The sequence below is a fragment of the Athene cunicularia genome, assembly GCF_003259725.1.
Source record: "Athene cunicularia isolate RWA chromosome 24 unlocalized genomic scaffold, athCun1 chr24_part1, whole genome shotgun sequence".
Classification (NCBI taxonomy): domain Eukaryota; kingdom Metazoa; phylum Chordata; class Aves; order Strigiformes; family Strigidae; genus Athene; species Athene cunicularia.
Window position 1 is genome coordinate 5,757,930 of NW_020799132.1, and position 25,973 is coordinate 5,783,902.

The 25,973-nt window shown below is 44.7% G+C and overlaps 1 protein-coding gene across 2 annotated transcripts in view; it reads right to left on the reverse strand.

The window, feature by feature from the left end:
* Positions 1–25,973, reverse strand: part of ALG9 (ALG9, alpha-1,2-mannosyltransferase) — a 96,263-nt gene that overhangs the window by 57,163 nt on the left and 13,127 nt on the right. Inside the window, exons 11-15 of one of the 2 annotated variants that reach the window (XM_026863786.1) lie at positions 25,084–25,213; positions 24,234–24,381; positions 23,784–23,913; positions 18,117–18,247; positions 6,643–8,734 (exon numbers count right to left, since the gene is read on the reverse strand). In XM_026863786.1, coding sequence (XP_026719587.1) covers positions 8,611–8,734; positions 18,117–18,247; positions 23,784–23,913; positions 24,234–24,381; positions 25,084–25,213 — 663 coding nt within the window. In that variant the 3' untranslated portion in view covers positions 6,643–8,610. Of the gene's footprint in view, positions 1–6,642; positions 8,735–18,116; positions 18,248–23,783; positions 23,914–24,233; positions 24,382–25,083; positions 25,214–25,973 lie in introns of those variants that run through there. The other variant, XM_026863784.1, reaches the window with a different exon arrangement.

Below are 25,973 nucleotides of genomic sequence, written 5' to 3' on the forward strand. Positions count from 1 at the left end.
ACCACAGGACGTCACACTCAGTATATAAACTGGGGGGACTTGACTGGGAGGGGCTGGTCGCTGCTCAGGGACTGGCTGGGCATCGGTCAGTGGATGGTGAGCAACTGTATTGTGCATCACTTGTCTTCTTTTTCATTACTATTAGTATTATTATTTTATTTTATTGCAATTATTAAACTGTACTTATCTCAACCCACAAGTTTCACTTTTAAAAAAAACCTCTCCTCCTCCCCATCCCACCAGGGGTTGGGGAGGAGTGAGTGAGCAGCTGCATGATGCTTAATTACTGTCTGGGGTTAAACCATGACTTGCCTCAGCGAACGTAATTTCTTCATACAAGCACACCTCTGCTTCCACATGGTTCCACCTCCCGTCCTCTGGTGTCTCCCCTAGTCTCTATGCCTTACGCCACCCTCACTGGATATACCTGGCTGAAAAACTACAAAAGCCTCTTCCCAGTGCTACACCCTACACCCATCCTCCCTTTGTTCTTTCAGCCCTGCCACCCTGGCTTGTTCTGCCACTCCCTGGCATTCACCAGCAAGCCTGAGGCAGAGATTTATAGTCCTGCATCACTCTCCATAGAAGCCATTAGTTTCTGCTTGGTACCCTGTGTAAATGGCTTGGGCCAGAGAGCTGCACACACTTCTCTCGATCTCCCTGGTGTCACTTGCAGAGTGATCCAAGCCTCTTATCTCCTTAAAGATACTGCCCATTACCCTCTGCATCCATCCCTGTGTCAAAGAGGACAGAAGCCTGTGAGTTCTCTGAACACTCCCCTGAGAAAAAAACATCTGCAAGCAAGGAAGGTGTCTGGAAAGGGGGCCCCATCAAGCAGATGCACAGGTGGCCAACAGGAGACATGCAGTACTGTCTCTTCCCTCTCACCTCCTCACTGCACCAGGGATGCAGCCCCAGACACTGGCTCTGGCTGTTTGCAAAGCAAGCTGCAGGGTGTTGGGAGCGTGGCGACATGACAAGTGCTGCGTTTGCACTGCAGAGTCTACTGCCTGACCTGGTAGACTGTCCTGTTTTGCCAGGCTTAGCTAGAAGAAACAGAGATCACAGAGGGACACCTAGAGAAAGAATAAGAAATGTTTTTGTGATTTTAGCTCCCACACCAGCCCTCCCCACACCCTTAACAGCAACATTCACTGGAGGGTAGCTGACCATTTTAATTTAAAAAAAAATACCTTCTTTATCCCTTCTCCAAATCTACAGCATGTTCTGGCTATTCTGTGCCTGCCCCAGTTTATACAGACAATAACACAGGGTGCAGTCTGAGCAGCTTTAGGAGGTTTATGTACAGCAGAGGTATTACCTACCAAGTGTAGGTAAGAAGACAGAAAGCTGAACCCAATTCCCTGGAGCAAATACTGTGTGCACAAAATATAAAATCAGCTTTGCAAGGGAAGATAAAGCACCCCACAGCTAAAAATAGTCATCCCAAACAACTGAAAGAGGCAGAGAAAGCAGCAGCACAGGCAGGCAGGAGGGTTGGGGGAGTCTCTGCTGGGTAGATTTGGCATGCGGAGAAGACTATTTCATTTGGATGAGAAAGTTAACAGCCTTGAATGTGACAGCAGTCCTCTTAGGCCAGATGTATTCACATGTTACAAGACAGCCTGTGCAATCCAGAGGCCTCCTGCAAAGCTTGTTGAAGTCGACATTTCCATTGACTTTTGGCGAGCCTTCAATCTGTCCCTCCTCAAACAAGGCAGAGAAAGGAAGTCATCCATGTTCCCTGAGCCATCGGGGCTTTCTCACAGCCATGCAGTGTGCTGTTGGACCCAGTAATTCTACTTTAGCCACCAAAGCAGCTGGCTTGCATACCTACACACTGCGGTGACTGTGGCAAGTGCTCTGCCCAGTTACTTATTACTTGTGTTTTCCCGTCCCCCTCCAAAATAGCTGGCATTTGTCACCCTGCTGACATTGGAGCAGATGTCTCATTAGCACAGCTAGAACTTGGGAGGCTTGGAAGAGTGAGGAAGATGAGCTCAGGTGGGAAGAAGCAACAACAGCATCAGGGACAGGCAGATTCTGGTGAAGCAGAGATCCATTTTTCTTGCCAGCTTCCCTCGTGAAGAGCCAGAAAGAAAATAATGGATATTTATAAGCAAACCTGTCTCTAAGGCAGCAGTTTCCAAAGTCTAATAATAGGGTTTGGACTTGTTTATTGCGTGATTCAGACAGCATTGCATAAAGCTGCTGGAAAGCTCCTGCCTGTCCCCAGAGCATATTCCCGAGGAGCTGTGAGTTAGAGGAGGGCCTGAGTCCAGCTGCAGTGGGTTCAAGCCAACTGGGTACCAGCAGGTTCTGTCTCTTCAGAGGTGCAGTCCGAGCCAACAGAGATGCTGGAGCAAACCTGGCTGTGCAGAAGTATAAAAGCCTCCTCCCAGGGAAAGCCAACCACCCACTCACTGTCTTGAAGCAGCCAGGTAAGAAGCCAAGGAGCCTGATAATTGCACCTCTTGCTTTGTCACTTTGGTTTCTCACACCTGCAGCAGCATTAAGTAGAGTCCAAGAAGCCATGACGCAATGCACTGTGAAATGCAGGCAAGGACTGCACCTGCAGCAGTGGAAAGAATGTCAGGGATGTGGCAAGCTACCTGGCCCCAAAATCAAGGTGAAACCCCAAGTCTGCAGACTGCCTCTGCTAGGGCTTGATCACTGGCCTGGTCTCAAACCAGACCTGGTAATAGGGGCTTATGAATCCACCACAAAACCACATCCAGTGGCCCAGTTGTTGTTTTTTGCTGACTCAGATACAACGTACTGAAAGTGCAGCTTCCCCAGACAAGTAGGAGGGGAGAATTAAAAACAGGAAAGGTCAAAACTGCCTCCTCTTTGTAGGAGGGAGAGAACAGGGCTGGGCTCTGCAGCACAGGGTAGCACCTGGACAGCATGTTCTGGGGCAGAATAATTGCAGGATCAGCTCTCCACCCGGCTAGAGAGACCGTTTTTCCAAACAGCCCATTTCAACACAGAATAGAAGAAACTTCCCATAAAATGCCTCTTTGCTCACTCCAGGCAGGGCAAGGGCTACAACGTCCGTCACACAGACTATTAGAAACCAGAGAAGGCCAGAGCAGCCTTCTCTGTGCTGGGTAGAACACAAAGAAACTTGCCTTTTCTAGAAAAACTTGTCTGAAGCCTGTTTTGTCAATCATGTTTGAACATTCACCCAGTAATTTACCTCCCAAGCAGGATTCATGGAGTTACAGGCCAAGTGGGTTGCAGGAGAACCCATGCTCCCGGCTCTCTAGTCTAGTCAGGCACCCAATCATATGCACTTGTCTGGGGGAGGCGAGGGAGTTTCTGCCTCTACATCCAGCCTCAGACCCTCTTCATTGATCCCACAGCAAAATGCACCTCTGTCCCGTCCTGACTGTAGCTCTACAGTCCTCCCCAGCAGCTACCCTCTGGATGAAGAACCGGGCAGGAAGGCATTGATCACGAGTCCTGCTAGGCTGTGATGCTTTGTCACCCCACACATCCACCCTGACCTTTTTTTGCTGCTTAGCAGACACAGCTGGAGTTTGCAGAGCAGACAGATGGGGCCTCATTAGTACCTCTCCCAGCCAAGCAGATCAAGTTATTCACCGGGACACACAGTGAGTCTCAGCAGGGCTGAGATGACGCTCAGGTTCTGACAGATGCTGGAGGAGAAAGAAATTCACAGCTCTTTCCTCCAGCAGTGCCTGAAGAGCTAGGAACTCAAAACCACTTCACTACCAGGGCCTCCCTCCACTGCTACTTTGAGCCCTTCTTACAGCAACAAAATAAACACACAACCTAGTAACTCCATAACTTCTGTTGGACGTGAGGTGGACTCAATAAGATAGTCCCTGCTTCTGAGGTTAGTACAAGTACCAAGAAAAAAGCTGTTATCAATAAGGCCACAACTATGAACTGTCTAAGCATTCGGCTCACTAGAGACAAGGCAGGGGAATAGGGGAGGGGAAACAGTAGTTATTTGACACTGACCATCACTGTCCCAGGTACTAAACTGGTCCAGAACCTTCAGTATCAGAGGATGCAGAGTCTGCTTTTTCACCCCACCATGCTTTACAGAAATCTTCTGGGTGTTGGCAATGCAACATGGCAAGTGAAAGTGCTTCCCCATTCCTACGGAGAGAAGAGTTGTCAAACAGCAGCTGCACTCTGACACGACAGAGCTGCCACCCTGCCATAAACGTGTCCTAGAACAACCAACTCCCGTGCAATCTGCAGTCACACCCCAAAGCTAGCCTGTGGCATTTCCAGCTAAGCCAGCCTGAAGCCTTCCCAGCCTTACATGCAGCCCTCAACGTTTTATTCACTGTTACTCATGTCCAAGGTATCTGCTCCACACGCCTCAACTCCTTTGCCTCTACGTCATACACTCTCAGCTCCTGGATTCTAAGAGAGTACATTACTTCAAATGATTTTCCTGCAGAAGACAAAAAACTTTGAACAGGAAAAAGCCCTGAGTCAAGGAAAGCTTAAGCATCACTTCTGTGGAGGTGCAGTGTTTTTGTTTTCCTTTCAAAAACAAAAATTTGCATGGAACATCCTTGGAAACATGACTGAGTTCTGGAGGGCCCTCTTCTGAGGGCCCTGAGCCCAGGCAGAACCCTCGGTGGAGCTGACCAGTTTACACATATGCCTGCCTTTGAAGCAGATTATAGCTGAACCCCAGGAAAAGGCAGAAAAAGCAGGAGAAAAACTGCAACGGACCTTAAATCCTGCTGCAGCAGACAAGCAGGAAAAAGTAGTTCTGTGGAAATCATGCCTTCCCTCAGCCTATCTCTGAGAGTGTCCATCTGTCTCACTGCTGGCGCTTCCTCAGGGACTCTCCACCTCAGTGCTCCTCATTCCAAGGGCTAGTTGAGCTCAGACAAGATTAAATTTCCTGGGTCCCGGTATTTCACAGCAGCACTTGTCCAACCTGCAGTGCTCTCAGCCTCAGTTAAAAGGTGGAGAAATACTGCCAGCAAAGAGGAGGTTAGAAATCCTGATATCCCTGTACATTCTCTGACCAACTGCCAGTGTCTTGTGCCATCTCTCAGCTCCATGTGAGACACCTGATCTAGCAGGGTTATGCCCATCTATGGTTCTGTCAAGAAACCAGCTTCTGTCAGAGTGTCAGGTCAGACACTACCAGCAGCGTAGAAATCCATCTAGATACTGCTTTTCTAGAAACAGCCAGAATAATACAAAGAGCCCTTCCCTCCAAAGACAGAAAGGAGCCAAAGGTGGATTGCCTACACTGACCTCAGGTACTACCCAACAGGTTTGGTCACAACACCCCTCTCTGCCCAAGGCAACTCTAGGCAGGGAATCCCGCTGAGGCAGATCAGCAATTTGTGGCTTGATCCTTTACCCACAAGTTCACAAACCACAAGACTTTTTTTTTTTTTTTTAAATAGAGATCATAAATTAGCTGTCCCAAACCTGCCTCCTCACGATGAGATCATACATTTGCTTTAATTAGGGTCAAAGCAAAAACAAACAAACAAAAAAATCAGAAGCTTCTCCCTCAAGCTTGCTAACAAAACCCATAAAGCAAACTACAAAACGCCTTTAAAAATGTTTTGGTTTGGATGCAGCTCCACCTTTTGGCACAAACCTCTTTGCATCCACATCTGCATTCAAAAAGCAAGGTCCTTCATCCAGCTAAACCTGAGCCAGACAGGTGATTCTTGGAGGCTCTTCCTCAGGCCCTGATGCACATACTCCTTGGACTTGTCCTGCTCACTCCATCAAGTCTGTTTAATTACTAGTCATCTTCTCATTATTGATGGCTTTTTGCTTAATCTCAGCACTGCACAGAATCCAACAGTCCTGAATTGTGAATTATGAAAAGATGAGGGGAGCTTTAGCATTTCCTATCAGAAATCTCACCTATGCCTCAGTCTTTACGACAGAAACACCATTAACAGCAACTTCACCTTCTCATTCCCAGTGGCCTCAGCTAGGATGGATAAACTGCCTCGATGCTACATTCTGCCTGCTGAGCAGCACTACCCATGACAATTATGCATTACCAGGGACTGACTCCTTTGCCTGCTGCTAGGAAGATTGCTTCTGTGCCAAAGACACTAGATGAGAAACAATTTGTAGGCAGACTCCACGCGTGACCTTAAATGAGTTGTTGGGTCAAGATCTTTGCAGCAGAGACTCCCAACTTCCCCCTGAAATCAGCATTAAAATGTGATCTACTCTTGTCATCGATGACAGGAACAACCCTCCTTTCTCTGCCTCATCTCTTTAGCCTGCAAACTCTCCAGGTAGCAGGACTGACTCCACCTGTTTGCATATTAAGCAGCAAAATGGGAGTCCCTGCCTTGACGTGAAACTCTGGAACACAATGCTGCCTGCTGTCCAGCTGTCCACGACCTGTAGCTGCACCTGTGTTTACTACCAGGAACCAAACATTTATCATATTCTTGTGGAAAACATTGATAACTCCTAATTATTCTCAAGTTATCAGTCTCCCACCACCACCCCAAAACACAAATCAAAGCAGAGAGGAAGGTGAACCAGCCACAGTCATTTAAAGTGGATGTTTACTGTCTTTTCATGTTAAACAAGAGCTTATGGGCTATGACAACATGGAACAGTCACACAAACAGCACCAGAAAAAGGTGCAATTGGTTCTTTAACTGCATTTGTTTCTTTATTTGATTTAAGGTCAGGGATTTGCAAGGGGAGAGGCAACAAGCTGGGCAAGAGTTTTGGTATTGATTTACTGGCACTGTAGAGCCCCATTCAGCATGTGAACTTTTATGAGGGTAGAGCTGGCTGGAGGGAGGTGGAGGAATACAGACACTACAGCATTGATCTGCAATGTGACTCTGATCGTCCAGACCAACTCACCAAAAACACCAGTTGCTTGGCTGAAAACCTTGAAGCTCCACCTGTGACCTTAGGAAGGGTGGTACTTGCACAGGGTGAAATCCATCTCTCTGGAGAGAGCCAAGATTTAGACACCACAGATGGTTCCCTAAGCCTTCAAAGTTTGAATTTAGAGTCTCAGCTTCAAACTGCTCCTCCATACAGCGAGGGTGCAATGGAAGAGAACTGCATTCTCCATGCTGTAATCATCCACACAACGGAGCAGCACACTGTTTGCTCTTGCCATGTTTTGCACTTTATAAGCTGTGTTTCCAAAAGAGCACAGTGCCATTAAAAAAACCTCCTCCTTAATGAAATGCAGGGCATTCAGAACACGCTTCCCTGTTTCTAAAGATGCTCTTATGATTCAGCCCATGCCTCGCTCCTCATCTAGTTCCTCCTGCTTTGTCCCAGGAGTATCATGTTAGATTACAGCCTCATCAGTTCTCTGCAGACTGGCCAAGAGACCTGCCTAGCATTGCATCCTACACCTGGACCAGCACATGTATTCTCAGAGACATGTGCTTTTCTGTCTGGATCCCAACAGCTTCCAAACACACAATTCTGCTTCCTGACCCACCTGCTCTGGCTCTCTGTCACTGCCTACCCAGACCAATCTAATCACAGTCACAACGTGGCATGGAGCTTGTGCAGCCTTTTTGCAAAAGGAACTTCCTCTCTGCTCCATCTCATGCCATTCCATCCCCATAGAGTTCCAAGAATGTGAGTGAAAACGGTTCCCTTCATCTGGCTTGTCATACTGCATGTTTTTAGAATGGAGATATAATAAATACAGCATCGCTCTGAAGCATATTGGACCAATGTAACACATACTGTCTATTATGGGAAACAGAACAGCAAATAAAATAATGAATCCTTCTCCTCTCTGGCTTTTTCCAGAAATTTTAAGATGCTGTAGTCTAGAATTCACAGGATGTTACAGGTATCTTAAAAAAAAATTATAAATACTGAACAAACCCTTGGGTCTCACAGATAAAACCACTGATCCCATTAAAACAGATAATTGGCTCAATTCCGAAGTTTGGGCTTTTTTCTCCCAAAAGCACAGGTTTATCCTTGAAAGTGTCTCCTGGACAGAGCAACTTTAGGCTGTTTCTCTGTGATGCATATCATCACTTCATTCCTTGAGATTCAGTGCATTTCAGTTAATTGTCTCTCAGCGGACATTTTCCTATTTTCCCCTTCATTTTTCTTTAATAAAAAAATAATTTTCCTAAACGTTGTTACCTGAAAAAATTCCCTAGGAGAAGGCGAGCACTAGTTAAGCAGATTGAGGACAGTGGAGGGGGAGGCACAACAGAGAGAAAGAGAGAAGCTGAGCTGGATTTTCCCAGTGCCAGATTGCAACCTGGAGCAGAACCACATACTGTCATTCCTTTTTATTCTCCATTTTTTCTCTTCTCTGGTGTAACAGATAATAACACAGGGAGCAGCAGAGATAATACGTTTGTAGGTGGCTGCTGGATTTTCAAATGGTTTCTTACCAATATGTTCTGTGTAGGCAGAGCAGAGACCTGACACTGAGAACTGAAAGCAGATGATGCACCCTTTTTACAGCTGGAAGCTTGCAGAGCGAAATCACTTCATGGGAAATCTTTATTAGTCAATCTTACAAGCAGAGTCTTTCAAAAAGGGAACTGAAAATGGCTTAGGCAGATGTCCAAGAGTGTCAGCAGATGCTTTTGGTTTTGTTGCCCAGGTGTGTTGCTAGCCTCCCATTTTTTTCCTGGTTTGCTTCGACCTCCGGGATTTCAGAATAGTATAGTTTGCATACCACGTGTACTGTTCTGAGAGGAGAGGGATGTAGAATGCACGCAGCAGCTTTGAGGACCTGAAACCAGAAAGGAAAAACAAATCATCCTTAAAGCGCTCATTTGCCAGTATGTTCAAAATGCTACAAACGAGGCTGTGCAAAAGATTTGGGCTGGTGACTCAGTGGTATGAGGAATGATAATGGTTCAGCCATATGAAGCCCAGTCCTGTTTTCTCCTTGTAAGAGCAGCAGCCTGCCCACTATCCATTAAGGGGGACAGAGGCCAGGAAGGTTGTGTAATTATAAAAGAAAAAAACTTAGATCCTGGTTATCACTGTCCAAAAAGTAGACAGTACAGCCCTGTGGGCCTTTGGTATCTTACAGACAGGCAGGCCTCCCATTCCCCTGGGCATGCTATTAAGGTGAAAAATAGCAAGGCTGCATTTAGCTCCTGGCATCTCCTCTTCTATCCAGTCTTTCTGGCTGCCTGTTCCTCCACACACGTCTGAAGGGCAGACAGAACCTTTGATGGGCACTGGCATTTTGTCTTGTGCTGATCTTCTGTCGAGGGTATTGAATTAAAGAGGGATGGACTGCTCTAAAGCCTACATGGCAGTTTGCTGCAGGCTGCCAGCATTCACTCCATGCACTGCTAGTGCTGGGAGCTGGCATTTCACAGTATTCCCCACAATTGGGCCAGTGGAGTACTCAAGCATGGAGGGTTCAATGGCTGCATCAAATTAGTACCTTTTCTTTGGTTGCTAATTGCTGGAGCTCTGCTAGCCGAGTACTATTTAAATGCATGTATTCTCTTACTGAGCAAACTAACAGTAAATTCCAGGTTTAAATGTGAAGTGGACAAATATAATGCCCTTCAGCAGCAGCACTGAACCTTGCTAAAAGCTTCAAAAATTTGAGCAACTTACTGAAACCAGAGCTGGGGCAGTCTTGCTTCCTCAGCACTGAAGCTTATCTCTTTGTCTGTTTAAGATCAACTTGTTGGTAAACTATCAACCCTTGACAGATGTATAAAGCTTGGAAAAGCAGCAGCAGCACTTGAATTTGATTTGCAGCATGCTAAGTGGTCAGGGATGGTACAGATTTAGCATGTACTTGCTGGTCACTGCAATTTCACACAGCTTTGCTGGTAACACAGCCAAAGTTCTGGATATCCAATTCAAGTCACTTTTTCAGAAGAAAGATGAATTGTGTTTTGTTTGCTTATTGTAAGGCAGCACAGGGTATCTTTCAAAAATGCAGTCCAAAAAACAATGGCAGGAACTGTCACTGTGAACTACATCTCCCTGGAGGCTCCCAGGGTTCTTAGACAGCCTCACTGGAATTCATCTGAGAACAAGCAGCTCCCAATCTGCAACTTGAAGCAAAAGACCATCCAGGAAAAGACTGGTGATATCTACTTGCATTGGCATAGCACCACTCAGCAGCAGGGTCCCGTTACAGAAGATGCCATACAAGCACGAAACAAGGCATTTTTCAGCTAAAACGTTCCCTCTTTTAGACAGACAAAGCAGTATTCTTCCACACTGGAGAGGGAAAACTGAGGCAGAAAATACCGTCTACCCTCAGAGAGACTAAGGAAATCTGAATCCCTAAAATTTACAAGTCCTGCTTCTAACTGTGAGTCTTTGCCTCCTTTCAGCATCCAGCATCTTGTAAGCCTGCTTTTTGCCAAGCCTCAGCTTGTGCTTTACGATATAAAAATGCTGATTAATTCACTTCAAAGAACAAAAAGCTCAGTGATAATACTTAGGCCCTTTACAAATTGTAAAGCACCCAGCAAAGTTCCTAAATAAAAGAATCACTGGAAATGGTTGCTCTTTTTGAGTTCCTGAGGTGCTGGAATTGGGAACACGTTCAAAGTAGAATCTCTTAGTGGCAAATAACTAGGCAGAAGATGGTAATTTTGGTATATTCTGAACAAGGAACATTTGTTGCAGCTGTCATTTCCTTGTGCCTGGAAATTGGAGGTCAGCCCTCCCTCCAGTCACTAGAAGCAAAGGCATCCCTTTGAAAACAAGTGTTTGATTTTCCTCCTCCATCTCTTGTGGCTAATGAACATCGTGTCATTGCTGAACTTATTCTGGCATCTCCTTCTCTGAGCCTGACAACCCACCATTGCTACCACGGCTGCTGTCTGTGCAGTGTGGTTTCACTGCAATTCCCTTTAGCAAAGAAAAAGAAAAGAAAGAAAACCAAGAAAAAGCAACTCTGTTCAAGCTGCTTGGGATGCTGTTTAGAACACAAAAAATGAAAAGGTAGAGTACCAGCTTGAGGCTACATTGTAAGAAAGGGACAGAAACTAGCACAATTCCGCAGAGCTCAGGGTGTGTGCTTGGTTTAAGATGAAGTAATTTGTTGAATTAAGCCTTGTGCGGTTTAGCTCAGGGACAGAGAGGAAGGCAGCACCTTCAGCTGATGGCTGAGATCCTGAGTATACAGTCTGCAGCACTGAAAATGCTTTCAGTCGCTCAATGCAGACGTGGAGCTGACAGCAGTCAGACAACAGCACCCAGTTCACACCCTCCTCTTGACCCGGATGCACCAACACACCGACAGCCTGACTGGGCCAGCACTGTCCAGCACAGTGGGCACCCAGTAATGGTGGGTCTGACTGCTGAAGTGACAGAACCAAGCCCTGTGTTTACCCTCAGCGCTGGTGCCTCACAGCTCTGCAGAAACACTACTGTCCTGTCTGTGCTTCCTCTTCTTTTTTTGTGAGAAACACTCCCTGTACTTTTACTTGTTGATATTCTCAAATACAGGCCCAATGCAGCTCACATGGTTGTGCCCACATGGTCTTTATGGCATGTGTTCAGAACATGCAGGATTCAGCTTTGCTTTCTAGAACAAAAGGATATTCTAGGAGCTGACAGCAGCAAAACACTCCTGCCAATTAAGCCAGTTCAGCGTAACCAACCTGAGTTTGCAGACAGCCTGAAACAACTCTGAGCGACAAAAGCTCTCCATGTGCTCTTCACTTTGCTGGCAACTCAGCCCTTATTAGCAGCAGTTTAAATGTCAGTGTTCCCTGTTTCACAGTTTAGATCAGCAGTGAAACAGCAAGAGAAAATACTGTTGGTAAAAAGATCAAAAAAGGAGAGGCAGGAATGACTGATGGAAAAATAATATCAAGGGTGGAAAATGATGAGAAACACAAAGCAGAAAGATAGCTGCTCTTCCCACCAGTGGATGTCATACATAATGCCCAGGCACTCATGACAAATAGCAATAGAGTGAATTGGTGTATAAAGGCCACAGCTGATCTACGTTCTTGTACTGCTCCCGCAAAACAAGAAGTATGTGCTCCAAGAATGGAGAGCTATAAATCTCATTTAGCCAAAGGAGACCTCAAAAGTGAAGTTCACCCTGCTCTTCAAGGTGAAATGTTGTATTACTCAAACTGTCAAGTCCACAAGGAGTACTTGGTTTCTACCAGGTGTTAGCTAGTCAGGCTGCTGGTGCCACAGCAAAATAACTCTTCACTAACAAAACTTACAAAAGTGTAAAGGGAACAGTTTGCATTGGTTCAAATTACCCAGTCTAAGGACATGGGTTAAAAAAAGGCAACAGAAAATAAAAGAGTCATCTCAAAAATAATATTTATGTGCTCAGAGAATCCCATTGCAGATATAAAAACATGAAACCCTGAATACAGCACGGTAAATGGTAGCACCAACATACCTGCTGCACAGCTATACAGTCAGCCTTTGTATTTGCTCAGCAGCAACTTTCTCACCGAAAAGAGACTCGGACCGGACACGAGCACAAGGCTGCTCTCTCTGCTGCTGGTAACTACCCAGTAGCAAAGCCCTGGATGCCTGCTCTCAGCAGCAGCCATGAGAGTACCACGTCTGCTGATGCACCTATGGCTCAAGAGGTCATGACAGAGCTTTAAATTCAGACAGGGAACCTTTACCTCCTGTCACCTCGCTTCGTCATGCTCAGCAACCTCAGACAACAGATGGCACATGGAAGAGGTTGGGATGACAGATGACAGTGAATATATATAATGTTCTATTTGCATTTACTTCTAAATTTGTCCCCCAGAGACTGTGAGTGTGTGTAGCCTTAATCAGCACAGGGCTCCCAAGCAGTATGTTAGTAGCAAGATCGAGGCCACAATCACTCCAAGGTGGGTAGCCAAGGGTCTAGTGCAATGCTGCTGGCACACTGATGCTCTTCCAGTGGTGAGCTCCAGGCCAGAACCAGGCAACTGGCAAATTCTGCCCAGCTCTTGCTGTGCTCTGGAGGCTTGGGAGGTATGCCACTTTCCAGGGGGAGACTGAATTCTTTTCCAGTTTTTGGCTTCTAGTGGAGTGACTGCTGCAGCACCCAGAGCAGCTCTCAGCTGGGAGAGATGTGCAGTTACCAGCAGGCCCAGCAGAGCTGGAACCACAGCGCCGTTTGGTGCTGAGCGTATTTCTGACAATTCCCTACGGGACTTCAGGAGAAAGCAACTCAACAGTCCTGTTCTACTAATGCCAGGGGAGGCTCTTCTGGAATGGAAGCAAGGACTGCTAAGTGAAGATGTTCAAGTGCCCCCTCCCAGGCTCACAGACAGGGAATGGATCCAGTTAGATACATGTAATGGTGGGAGATTCTTCCTAATTGCATCTCGTAACCTGAACTTCTGACCCCAGTGGCAGCAGAATTCTTGAGAAGGAAGAAGAGAAGGGAATGGCAGAAAGAAGAGGCAGGAGGAAGTTGCATCTCTGCCACATGGGCAGGACCTAGTACCTTCTAGCTTACAGGCATACAAAGGAAGCTGAGGATCAAAGCTCTCTGAAAACTTACTGTCTAGGTGTTAAATTTTGTACCAACCATGCACCTAAGAAGTAATTTAGCTAGTTGTAAAACAGAAGTAGGGAAAACATTTCATGTAACATGGAGCAAAGCACCATCAAAGGGAATGAGACAGTCTCTTACCAAATCAGGGTAATGATATGTTAGAACAAGGTGACCGAATCATTAATTTTTCACTACGAATATTTTTTTTGATGGAAAACCCAAGTGTCTGGAGCAAGCAGACAGCTCAGCCTAAAGAGCTGGAAAATATGTGCTCCTCAGTGGGGAGCTGTAATATATTTCCCCTTTTCTGTGCCAGATTCGGAGTACTCAGCCAATATAGAATTAAATGGACCTTGGCAAAGCAGCTTCCTGAGGAGCATAATTAGCTGGTGGCTTGGAGTGCTCTCTAATTCAATTAGCAGCACCATTTATCAGAGCCAGCTGAGATTTACATTTGCACTTGCTGACGTCAATGTGAGACTCGCAGGGAGTCCCAGAAGCCTCCAGTTCAGCAGGAGCGAATTGAACTGCTGGGGTCATTTATTTTCAAAGAACACGAGCTGGAGTTTGGGTGGGGAGGTGTTTGATGGGTTTTTTTTTTCCCCAAATGCTCCTTGCTCTGCAGCCACTGAGCTGCAGACCTGAGATCTACACTGGCAGCTTCCCTCACAGCTCAGTTCAAAGTGACACTTCTTCTGTTCCTCCCTCCCTTTTATAAAAAAACCCTGCAATTTCATAGTGTTTTTACACTTACTTCATAGGTAGCAGGGGACATTTCCAAATCATTGTGTGGAAGCAGGTGCCAGAGTTGAGAGATGCGTCATTCTGCTGAGCTGGGGAAGGGGAGGGGGGAGGTACACGCTCAGAAATGCAAGCAGCCTGGATCACTATAGGAGTTCTTGATGTATCTTTGCTGACTCTACCCACAGGCCTGTGTGTCCCACCCTGGGAAGAACTCTCCCCACAGATCTCCTAGCTCTGGGATCCTTTCAGCTTACCAACTTCTAGGACCTAACATGCTGCTACAATTGTGTTACTGCTGCTCTCCTGCAGCTAAACCTCCTGGAATGATCAATTTCTCAGCTCTAAGAGAGACTCTGCCTAGATTTGTTGTCTCAAATTAAAATGAAACAAGAAACACAGAAGTGTTTTTGCTGGGATTTCCATACCTTCTCTGCTATCAGGCCTGACAACAACTTTCTGGACTAGAGAAGTATTTGTTGCATCCCTGAAACAGTCTCAGGGCATCACTAATGCCCTCAGAGAACCTTCCAGATGGATGGAGTGGCAGCTCTCAGTGTCCTGCCTCTGAGGCTCTGCAGTGCCCACTCTAGCAGGCTCAGTACTCCACAGACTGGGATAAGGACAGAACAAGCAAAGCAAGGGCTGACTGGCAGCAAGGGAGACTGCTGCAGCAACAGACACAAAACCACACCAGTAGTACTTGCTTTGCAAACGAGGTTTTCTAATCTCCACAAAAGGACAAGAGGTGATGCCTGGGTCTGCATGGTGAGACAGATCCTTGCATCTCCTTCTACTGCTAGGCAGATCTGCAATTGCCTCTAGTTAACTCATCTGTCAGCTGCCAATCTACTGCAAAACTTGTGTCATTTCCCATTCTGAGAATTGCTTTGAGCCCCATTATTTTATGCAAGTTAAGCTCAATTACACTCGGAAAAAACCCAAAGCAAACAACACTGTCTTATTTTAGGAATGCTATGACACATTCAGAGGAAGGAGCTCAACAGACCAACTATGAACATTTGCTGTGAGAAACCTTTATATGGACATTAGAGCGAAATTCCAATACTCTGATGCAAAACAACGCAAAGGTATTTACCTGCCACCACTTAATGAAGTTTCTCACTCTCTCATTCATTGCCAACAATCTCCTGGAGATAAGTGGGGAGCTAACAAATGCTTGGTCCAAATGGGAAGCTGCAGCACAGGGAGGGTTTAAGAGATCTGGATGGAGTCATGAGAGTATCAAGCTCCAGCTGAGTCCCTGAATCACCAAATCTACCCTACCTCTTCTCCAAAGGCCAAATTACAGAAAGAAATTAAAAATATATGACAAAAAATTATGAAGTGGGCAATCCAGAAAGCCTTTCTGAAGTTTCTCGCTTATGCTGTTATGGGTGGGCTGACAAAAAGAGCCTTGTCCTTTTCTGTAGTATTCAATTTTAAATGTGATACCTTTAAACAACACACTGGCTAAACCCAGGGCAGATCAGACCTTGCATGGTGTGTTCTTTCTGCTCTTCACTGTACCATGAGTTGTCTTGGAAAGCTGTGCCCACTGCTACGCATTTGCCCTGCTAGGCAGGCCATGGGTCCTGGCTTGCTGTTCTTCTTTCAGGGGGAACAGAGAATCTGTCAGACAAGCAGGGTGACACGATGGGGAGACAACGCCGGTTCTCTCATCCCTCAGTATCAGTGACACCCCCACATGCCCTCCCAGTCCTTTACCACAGCTGTGCGCTGGAGCTGCCCCACCTGCCGACTGTTGAAGGGACAGAGCCCAGAGCTCCAAACTGCGGGAGCTCTGGAGGCACTAACAGCAGGGATGGAAATCAGACCTGCTGCTATGGCAACCTGGCCTCCTCCACTGGTGAAGACACCACATCTCTCCCTCTGCTCCAGCTGTGAGGCGTTGATAAGGAACAGCATGGAGAATTTCCATGCAGCACAAGAACAAGAGCGGAGGAGGCTGACAGGCAACACCAGCAGGGCTAAGGATCTGCCTGCCTCATCTCCTCTTGGGACATATTCTGCAAACCCTCTTAAATTCCAGTCTCCCACTAATGCAACAGTACCTCTTGCTAAGGAGGACACAGCAGCCAGGAAGATCCCCTTCCCTCCCCACCACCTTTTGATGATCTGTTCTAAGGTCTCTGTGATTGCTTAGCCAGGGAGTACGCTCCCCTTTCCCACCCCCACTATTCTGCCTTTACATCTCATCAGGATGCTTCAGAAATTTTGGGATCTCTCTGTGCCTCGGAGCTTCTCACAAGCTGCTGCTCCACGGTGAGATGCTCCCTTTGCTAAAACAAGCCAAGCCATTACTTCTAGTGGGACCAGCCACAGGCACTCTCCCTTCACAAGCCAGACATGAAGGACCACACACAGAAATCAACACCCCTCTACTGGGTGGGTTACTAGGCTTTGGCTGCAGGCTTGCCCAGATACTTAGCCAACAAAAAGCATACAGCTTGGGAATGTTGCTGGAGTTTAGATGACCTAAGTGCAACACACAGTATCATATATCAAACTGAAATGATTGTACAGGTCTTCACTGCCAAGCTTGGGAATAAATTACCAGCCTCAGGCTGGCAGGAGGTACTTTGACAGCATTTCCCCTAAGAAGCACAGCGCTGCAACACCACATCCACCTGTGTATTCAGCCAAATTCCTGAGAAGCCAGACAGATATTTAGGTGTGGCAAGACACAGGGGTTTAGCTGTAAATAGAGAAATTCCTTAATCTTATCAATTTCCCCTAATAAGAGGGAGGGGAAAAAAGAAGAAAGAAAAATGTCAGTGACTCATACAGAAACAGCAGGAAAGGAGTGAAGAGAGTGACATGGACTCAGCTCAGTACTGAGCTATGCATTTGGCTCTAGCTTTACTCTTTGTACTGATTCCAGTCAGCATTGCAGGCTGCAGCAGGGTCAGGATTGAGATGCTATCAGATGTACACACACCTTACAGAAAAAATCCCCAGCCAAGTTAGGAATGAACAAAAAAAGCTTGGGTGAAAGTGGAGGATTCGAAACACTCGTGTCCATCCTGTGGTAAGTAAGGCCTACAGTTGCAGACTCGCATAGAAAATAGGATAGCACTGAACTGTGTGTTTTTTACAGAGATTTTTGCAGTCAGCCTCTCTGTCCTGTTATCACAGCTACATGACCAGAGCTTTAAATGTTAGTCATTTAACCATCCCCTTATAGATGAAGATTTCTGTATCTGGAGGAATGTATTAACAACATTCCCAGTTTGACAATCCTGATTCCACCCCGTTAGCCTGGAGCAGAGCAATTTTAATCTCTGCTTCTCCTGTTCAGACACACCAGCAAGTTGTTCAGTGAGCAGCAGAACTAATGGGGAACAGATCTAACAGGTCTTTTCCATGGATTTTCTGATGCCTAATAAAGGTGTGATCTTACTGACTTTTCACTCGATGAGACTGCTTCCTCTCTGTCTGTCAGTTTTCATCAAATCTTTATGAGCTCCTGCTCTTTGAGACCAGCTTAGACCTGCCTTAAATTTGGCTGAAATGAGACAGCAGATTCAAAAGTCTGCAGGGAGGAGATCGCACACACCTCATTTCTTTAGAAAGCAAAACAAAAAACATTACTTCAGCAAGAAGTGCACAGGGAGCAGTCTTTTTAAAAATAATCCTTCTCACCACCCTTCTCAGCTAGCTTCACCCTCTGAAGCAACCTAGGTCATAAACATTGCAAGTACATTATCTGACAAAGGTTCCACTGTGACCAGCAAGTTGCCTTTACTGGAAACTGGATTTCATGTTGGCATTTACCAACATATCTTTCCTCCCTGTATTTAGCTATTTTTGCAAGTGGATAATTGAACTGAATCAGTTCACAGACCTGCCAGCCTTTCTCCCTCCCTCTCAAAGGTATAAAGCATACCTGGAAGTATCTAGGAATGGCTTGTAGGCAATGGTTACCCACTCTTCTTTGTTGGAGGAATATCTTGGCTCCCTTGGGGTTTCAGCTGTTGTATCCAAGTCCACCAGATAGTGGCATCTGGAAATGTCAATCTGCAGAGAGACAGACATTCTTATGGTTTATTTCCTGTAGGCTTCTGGTTGTATGTGTTCATTTATACAGGCTGTTACTTATCAATGAGAAGGGGGTTAAATTTCTAGCAACAGGTGAAACACTTCATGCAGGATACATGGTAAAATATTCTGAGTGAGTCGTTCTGGTAGAGTAAGCTTGTTGTCTGGCACAAATTATGGTGGGGTTTGTGCACCAATAACCTGTCCTGTAGCACTGATGACCATCACTGCCTTACTTGCACCAGACGGACATCGCATGGCGCCTCTCCTATAGCAGCACAGTCACACCTTCATCAGCTGCCTACGACGCAAGTAACTGCCTCTGCCCTGACCAAAATATTTGGCAACACCCTGCCAAATTATGAAAATGCATTCAAGGAAGCATCACAGAAATTAATTATATGTGTGTGACCTCCCAAGTTAAATGAGCTGCGGGCAACATCCTTGGGAGACTTGCATTATGCAACCTTCTCCTTCCTGCTGGGGAGAGTGCTCTTAGCTATGAACAGGGTGTACTGTTCATTTATGCGAATATCCTGTGTCCTTTCTGGCTAATAGCCCCAACCTCTTCTCCCCACTCCTCACAGGTACCCTACAGATGTTCACCTGAGCTGCTGAGGAATAAAAACTCTGCCAAGACAAACGTGAACTGTCAGCTACAAAGAAGACTTGAGCTCCTACTAGGACAATTTTAATAATAACCATCAGGTGTGGAATAAGTTTCATACAAGTTAGCCCAACAAGAGGCTACAGTGTGTAGAAACCTCTGCACTGAGTGTAACAGATCTAGAAGAGAGGACAGGTTACAAATGAGGGCTGATGTCCTCCTGTTGAAGATCTAATTGTCTTTAAGTGATCTAAGTCACATTTTCAAAAGTGAAATAATCCCAAGCCTAAGGCCATGTTTAAATTGTACCAAGGTAGTTATATCATTACAATACACCAGAAAAATTAGTCCCTTACAGATGCAGTGTAGAGCAGCAAGGCTGAGCTTTTGCTGGCATAATGATTTTCAGCCACTGGAGCAAAGCAAGTTCTACCAGTTAGTGCCTCTGTACTTAAGTATTTTGCTGACACTAGGTTTTGTCAGCCAAGGATCACATTTTCTCACATCTGGTACTGGCTGAGTTTTCTGGCAAAGCTTGCAGTAGCGACCTGAGAGGTACTAGGAGTCAACAGGACTGAAGCTTGCAACTACCTTATGCTCTTGTGCCTCTTCCAGTCAGACTGATCTGAAAGTTCTATCTCCAGGCTGTGAACAGAGAACGCACAAAACTCCTGGATGCTTTTTCTAGCTCTGTTGGTCCACAAACCATCCTTGTGGCACTCCAGTCTTCTCAACTGCCAAAGGGAACGAAGGATCCCCATTCTGCCTCTGATACGTCACTAAGCATTGTACATTAGAATGTAGTACAGTATTTTGAGATTTCTCAGAAAAGACACCAGTGAAGTACGCACAAATAAAAGGTCCAGCCAGCTCCTCCCAAACGTTATGCTGCTGCCAAGCCTGTGTTTGAACTCCCAACTGCATGAACAGGAGGACAGATGCACACTTCTAACACGCTTCCTTCCCCCTCCCACGTATAAACAAGGACACATTCCACTGAGCAACCCACTGCCCTTTCAGGAAAGAAATTAATAAGGAGGCTAAGTGACCTGTAAGGAAATTTTTGTACTAGGCTAAGAACTTCCACCATGCGTCTCAGTGTAAACTAGTTATAAGCTTTCACTGAAGACAGCAACAAAAACAAATCACTGTGCTGTATTATTGTCTGGAAACTGGCTCCATGGCCCCAGCATCACACAGCATAATCAGATTTTGTCAACAGTGCACACACAAAAAATTGTCTCGCAGCTGGTGACACAAACTCTTGGTCCTTGTTCATCCCTCAGGGGCTCTGAACAGAATGTAGATAGCAATCTTGCTTTTTTTATGCACAAGCTTTTCAATGAAAAGGGGCTATAGGGGAGTTCTTGCAAGGTCAGATCATTACTGACCTTTGTAAAACAACAGACCCCTCCAGATTTATTTCCTTTTTTTGCAAACAGGGCAACAGGGGCTGGAAGGGAAGGCCTTAAGGACCCTATCAGGAGGAGAACTCAGTAAGTTACATGCGAGGTGGAAGGAGCGTGATCAAGTTTGGGCAGCAGCAAGTCCTGGTCCATTTGATTTCACTGACTTTTACACAGAGTGCCCGTGACCTTTATGAGAGATCTGTATGCCCTCCTTAGGAGGCCAGCTCTCCCAAGTGGCAGTTTTCCTTTTAACAATGTCAGAACACAACACGCACACACAGAGTTGTGTCTTGTTGACTGCACAAGAGTGTGTACCTCTCATTGAGTCAAAATAAAAATGGTAATGTGTGATGACCAAGTGCTTCAGCAAGGAAAAAAATTTTCTTAGAGTCACTGCCTGAGTTTGCCACACTGAAAAGACGAAGAAAAAGGCAGGGCAGCTATAGCCGGATTAGTCAAAAAGCTAAGGCCCCTTAAACCAGGTTTGCAAAGGCCTCTATCCATCAGTTATCTTAAATGCAGGCAGATGAGATTCTCCAGGATGACTATGTCTTATTCTGTCTTACTTGCTCAAACTCCTCCTTGAGGGATCCCAAATTTCAGTTTGCTCTCCCACAAAATGTTATTGCAAATTTCCTTGGACATGCTTGAATTCACTTTTCTGAAGCATCTTTGGGGTTTATTGTAACAATTTAGGCTGAAAACAATTTAATTAGGTGGATACCAGATGGCTCTGTGGCATCACAACTGAGTGGCAAATGAAATTACACCATGGTAAACTCAGCTGAGGAGAATGTTGAATCTACTTCTTGCACTGTATGAAAAGAAAATTCCGGGCCCTCAGAGAGGTTCTGGCTCATTAGTGAAAAGACTCCCAAACCACTAACCAGGTTTCTCTGTAAGTGATGTAGAATTGTTCAGAGAAAGACAAGTTACTGCCTCAAGCACTAAGACTGATCTCACCACATTCTAAATGCTCCCCAAAAAGGACTGGCACTTCCAGTGCACATGAATTACCTGCCAGGTCAAAGACAGCTTTCCCTTCTACCATTCCAAGTAGAGCACAGTGTATTCTTGTGAGTTAACACTGATGCTAAGGATAATATTCAACCTGGTCAGAGGGCCAACACAGCACCTACGAATCTATTTGGTGATTTACACAAGACTTTGATGGTGTACAGACCTTGAAATATTTTTTTGTAGAAAGAAGTCAGTCTTAGTGAAGGGAGCTGCAAGGAATTTCTAAATTACAGCCTATCTTCTTCTGTTCTCCTTTCCTTTTCCTCTTTTTTTTTTTTTTTATTTGATGGAACCACTATCCTAAATGGTGAAGAACTACATTTGATCACATCCTGAATAACAGAAGTGGGCACAGTATAGTACAGAGATGGAGCTAAGGGCACAGCTTGCTGCTGCACTGCTGCAGCCACATGTGTCTGGATGGACGTTAGCCTGGCCACATAGAGCACAACAGGAGCTTGTCTTGTTTACCACAGATAAAGTTCAACCATTTGAGCATAACAAGAGATGTTTTACTGATCACTCAAATGCGTATTTCAAAAAATGAGACCAAGCTTCAGGTAGTTCCTATGGTTCAAAACAGAGTTAAAGGGAATTGGAAAAGAAGTGAAAATAAAATGGGTTTAAAAAAAGCTTCCTCTGAATTCAGAAGTTTTTAACAGTTTCAGCTTTTAGGCCTAATCTGCTGTTCCTGCTTGGATACATCTTTATAAGAAATAATACTCCTTATATCTTTCTTAGCAGCTTCAGAGACAAATGCATCTCACCAGTAGAACAAGTACAAGTTAAGTGCTGTTCAACATGATTAAGGAAGGAAGAATTGCATAACAGGAAGATCAAATCATTCTTTTCCCCAGCGTCTCATAGCAACAGAAACACTGAGATTTACTCTTCCCTTTCCAAGCAGAGCAGTAATAGATACTTACACTTGAAACAGAGAGATCAGTCCCATTTCTGCAGCCATTAATTGTTTTTAAGCTGTCCATGGCTCAGATAATCCTTCTGAACCATTTCTTTTCTCCCCTTTAAATGACCAACACACTCATGCTATTTAGATTTATTTGCTATGATGGTCTTTTCCAGTGCTTGCTAACTTTTTTTTTTCCCCCAAATCTGGGTATGCTTGCACTCATAAGCTCACTAAACTTCAGAAAAGATATTGTTTTCTTGGTGTTACTACGTTAGAAGCAGAAGTTTTAAAACCCCATTTAAAATTCATATTTAATAACTAATTTCTCATGTCCTAGGCCCTTTTGCTTGCATGAGAAATAACAAAATTGCAGGGTGACATTAAGAAACAACCACGAAACAAAAGTGTGTTTTGCTCCATTAGTCACAGGCTGTGCAACAGCCAGCTGTCTGTGCTAAAAATATGCCACAGTTAAAGATTTTGTAAATTAAATGCACTGCAGCAGACAGCTTCTCTCAGGTGGGAACACGCCTCCTTCCCATTTCCAGTAACTACATAATGAGGCTCAAAATAAGAGAGCTTTAACCCAGAAGATAGATGCCTGTTTTTACCCACAGAGTTTGCTCCTGGGTTATAGTACTGCCTTCCATCTGCTTCTGTTACAAGTGCCTGTACAATATCTAAAAGGTCAAAGTCATAAGCCACGTAAACAAGCACACGTATGATGTCTTCAAGCAGGATAGACCCACGCATGTAAACCAGAGACCTGGTTCAGTACACGTGAGTGCTTCATACGTACTGATGGACACAGGAAAATATGGACGTAGCAAAAAGAGAGAATGAAGAAGGGACTATGCATTTCCTGGCAGTTCCTCTCATTCAACCCTTAGGACAAAAGCGAAAGGATGACTAAGTATCGAGTGCACTGCAAAGAGTATTTAGTGCACTGCTAAGATTTAACCTGCTAAATAATTCTAAAGTAGTTAGCCAACAATATTTTTTAAATATTCATATGCATGCACTGTTTCTGTTTAGGTAACACAATACAACCAGGAAAAATAACAAATTAATAATACCAGTATACATTATCTTAACAGATTCCCACTGAAATCACTGATGCAATTTTTTCAGTGAAGTTCCAAATTAAGTTCCTCCTTCTCAGTTGAAAATATAATGAATACATTTAGATTTTAAAAGAAAGGAAAGCACAAAGGAAAATTTCCATCCCTGCTCAGTGATAAACATTTTCTGTGGGGAATTTCAAACTACTCATTCAGTTCAGTTTCCTGTGATCACAGTAACACATTATACTAAACCCCAAATTGCAATAACTAGGAATTGTTACTACTTTATTATTATTATGTCTTTAAAGGAAAAATAGGCAGATAAAATGCAAATAGAAGCCACTCACATAAATAGGGAAATTTCCAAGTGCTGCAGAAAGGTCATTTTTGTTCTGTAACTTGTATGGTCCCCAGGAAACAAAATGGGGACATGCAATCATAGGCATTATATTAATACAAATTATACAGTAAGGTAAGGAAAAGAAAACAGGAATATAATCCTTACGTATCGAGATGGCTCTTCCTTGTTTTGGTCGTTCATGTCAGTGGGAATGATCCGCGTGGCCATTGGTCCCTTGGCAAACGGTTTTGGTAACTGGCCCCTGAATTCTGACAGGATGAACTGGAGCTGCCAACTGCAGAGAAGTGTCAGAAAGCCCAGCAGGAAAAGGCAGGAGCTAGTAACATTTTGTGTGAAAAAACCCAAAAGCATAATGAAGGACATTTCATTCCTGAGGGAAGACAGCCTTGCTAGAGGAGGAGTCCCACTACAAATTTTCAGTAGCTTCTGGCCAACACAATCTGCTGACAACAAACTTCAGAATCCCTTGTTTTGCATACGCTGGTGTCAACAGAGGTACAAGGTCTTGAAGGTTACTTCCATAAATACTTCTTAGGAGAAGTGTCCCTCCTTATGAATCTCACCAAATTATAGCTTTTACATAAAGCAACTTACTTATCTGGCAGAAGAAAGCTGCTTGGAAATCTGTGCCACTCCTTTCCCACGCAGACATTAACTTGCCTCCCCTCTGGCACAGTGTGAATACTGGGGTCAGTAGCAATCCTGTGAAATTCTGGGTACAGGTCCAGGGGCCCATGGTAGCCTATGGAAGGCAGAAAGTAGTAAATAAGGCTAAAAAAAATGGGCGATATCTACATGACTACTTTTGAAAAACTACAAAAAATCGTTCATACAGAACTTTTAAACTGATAACTTCTTGAATAAATGAATTGGTCCATGTTAAAAAGTGGCTGGATTCCAAAGCTCCCCCTCCCTTTAAAAGTGCTTGTACGCTACCACCTTTATTCACCTTCTCCTGCCCTCACTGTCAATGGCTACCATCAAGAAAGAAAAAAAATTGACAACATGGGAAGGTTCACTGCATGGCTCTGATTCAAGAAAGTACTGAAGGACCATATCTAATCCATCTCCATTAAGGATACATGCACCTCATTACAAGTTTTACATGAGAAAATACTTTTTCAAGTGGGATCATGTGTTTAAAGTATCTGCTTTAATACTAGTCTGGGTACAGGTTATATCAGTATAGTTGTACTGGCTGAAGATGAAGGGCAGCAGATTTTTAACATATAATTCCAGTGATACATATACATACACACACACACATAATCAGTCAATAATGGAGACCATTCAAACTTATTCCTTTCCCTACAACAACATCCAAACTTTTGAGGTTCTTTGTATCTACTGTGCTGCTATAGTCAAAGCAGCACAACTTTGGCAGGCCTTAAGACTTGCCAACACCAATAGCCAGGAAAGCACGAAACAAATCTAAAATACCAACCTCTGAATAAGGCAACAGAACGTGACAATGACAAAAGGCCAAAGAGAAAGACAGTCCCCAGAGCCAGCCAGTTAGAGGAGACTGTGTAGTGTTCCAGACGGTAGCGCTGGAATACGAAGTGGTAACATTTCTGAGGAAAGATTGGGGGGGGGGGGAAAAAAAAAAAAAAAAGACCATATAAAATTACTCAAACTCCGATACATTTAGCAAAATTCTACTTTTCATAAGGACCTTACAGAAGCACCTGCACCTCTCACCAGATCTTTGGTACTCATTTTTTCATTCAGACCCATAAAAAGTCACACGGCTCAGTCATATTTCTTAACTGATAATCTAGGGTATTTAAAAATGTTTTCAGCTGTTTTCCCTAGGAAGGCCCCTAGTCAAGCTCTCTACCAGGGCCCCAGCTTGGTTGTTCCCAGATGAACCAGCAGCCAGTGTGCCTTTCAGACACTTCTGCAGAACTTCTCTACACAGACAGACCTCATTTTCAATGCTGGACTGACTGCCTCTCTAACAGAAGTTCCACGACCCAGATTTACTGAGTGACCTCTGGTTGTTTACCCTGTCTGCACAAGCTACAGCTTTGAAGTGGATAAAAGAACACACAGCACATTCTGCATCCACCTTTAAACACAAGTCACTCTGAAATCGTTAACAGAAAAGCCCTTTAGGTTATTCTAATTTAAAAGCCTTTCTGGGAATACCCAGGAGGAACTACATCCAATACTTGGCTTGGTCCCTCCCTCCTGCTCTGCCTTTCTGCAGGAGTGATTATTCACTTCCTATCCTAATATAGTTTCTGTTCCTCTTGCCTTGTTTGAATTTTTATCATAACAGTTAGATCCACGTGGTTTGGAGGAGCAGGCTCTGACAAGCTTGTACTACTA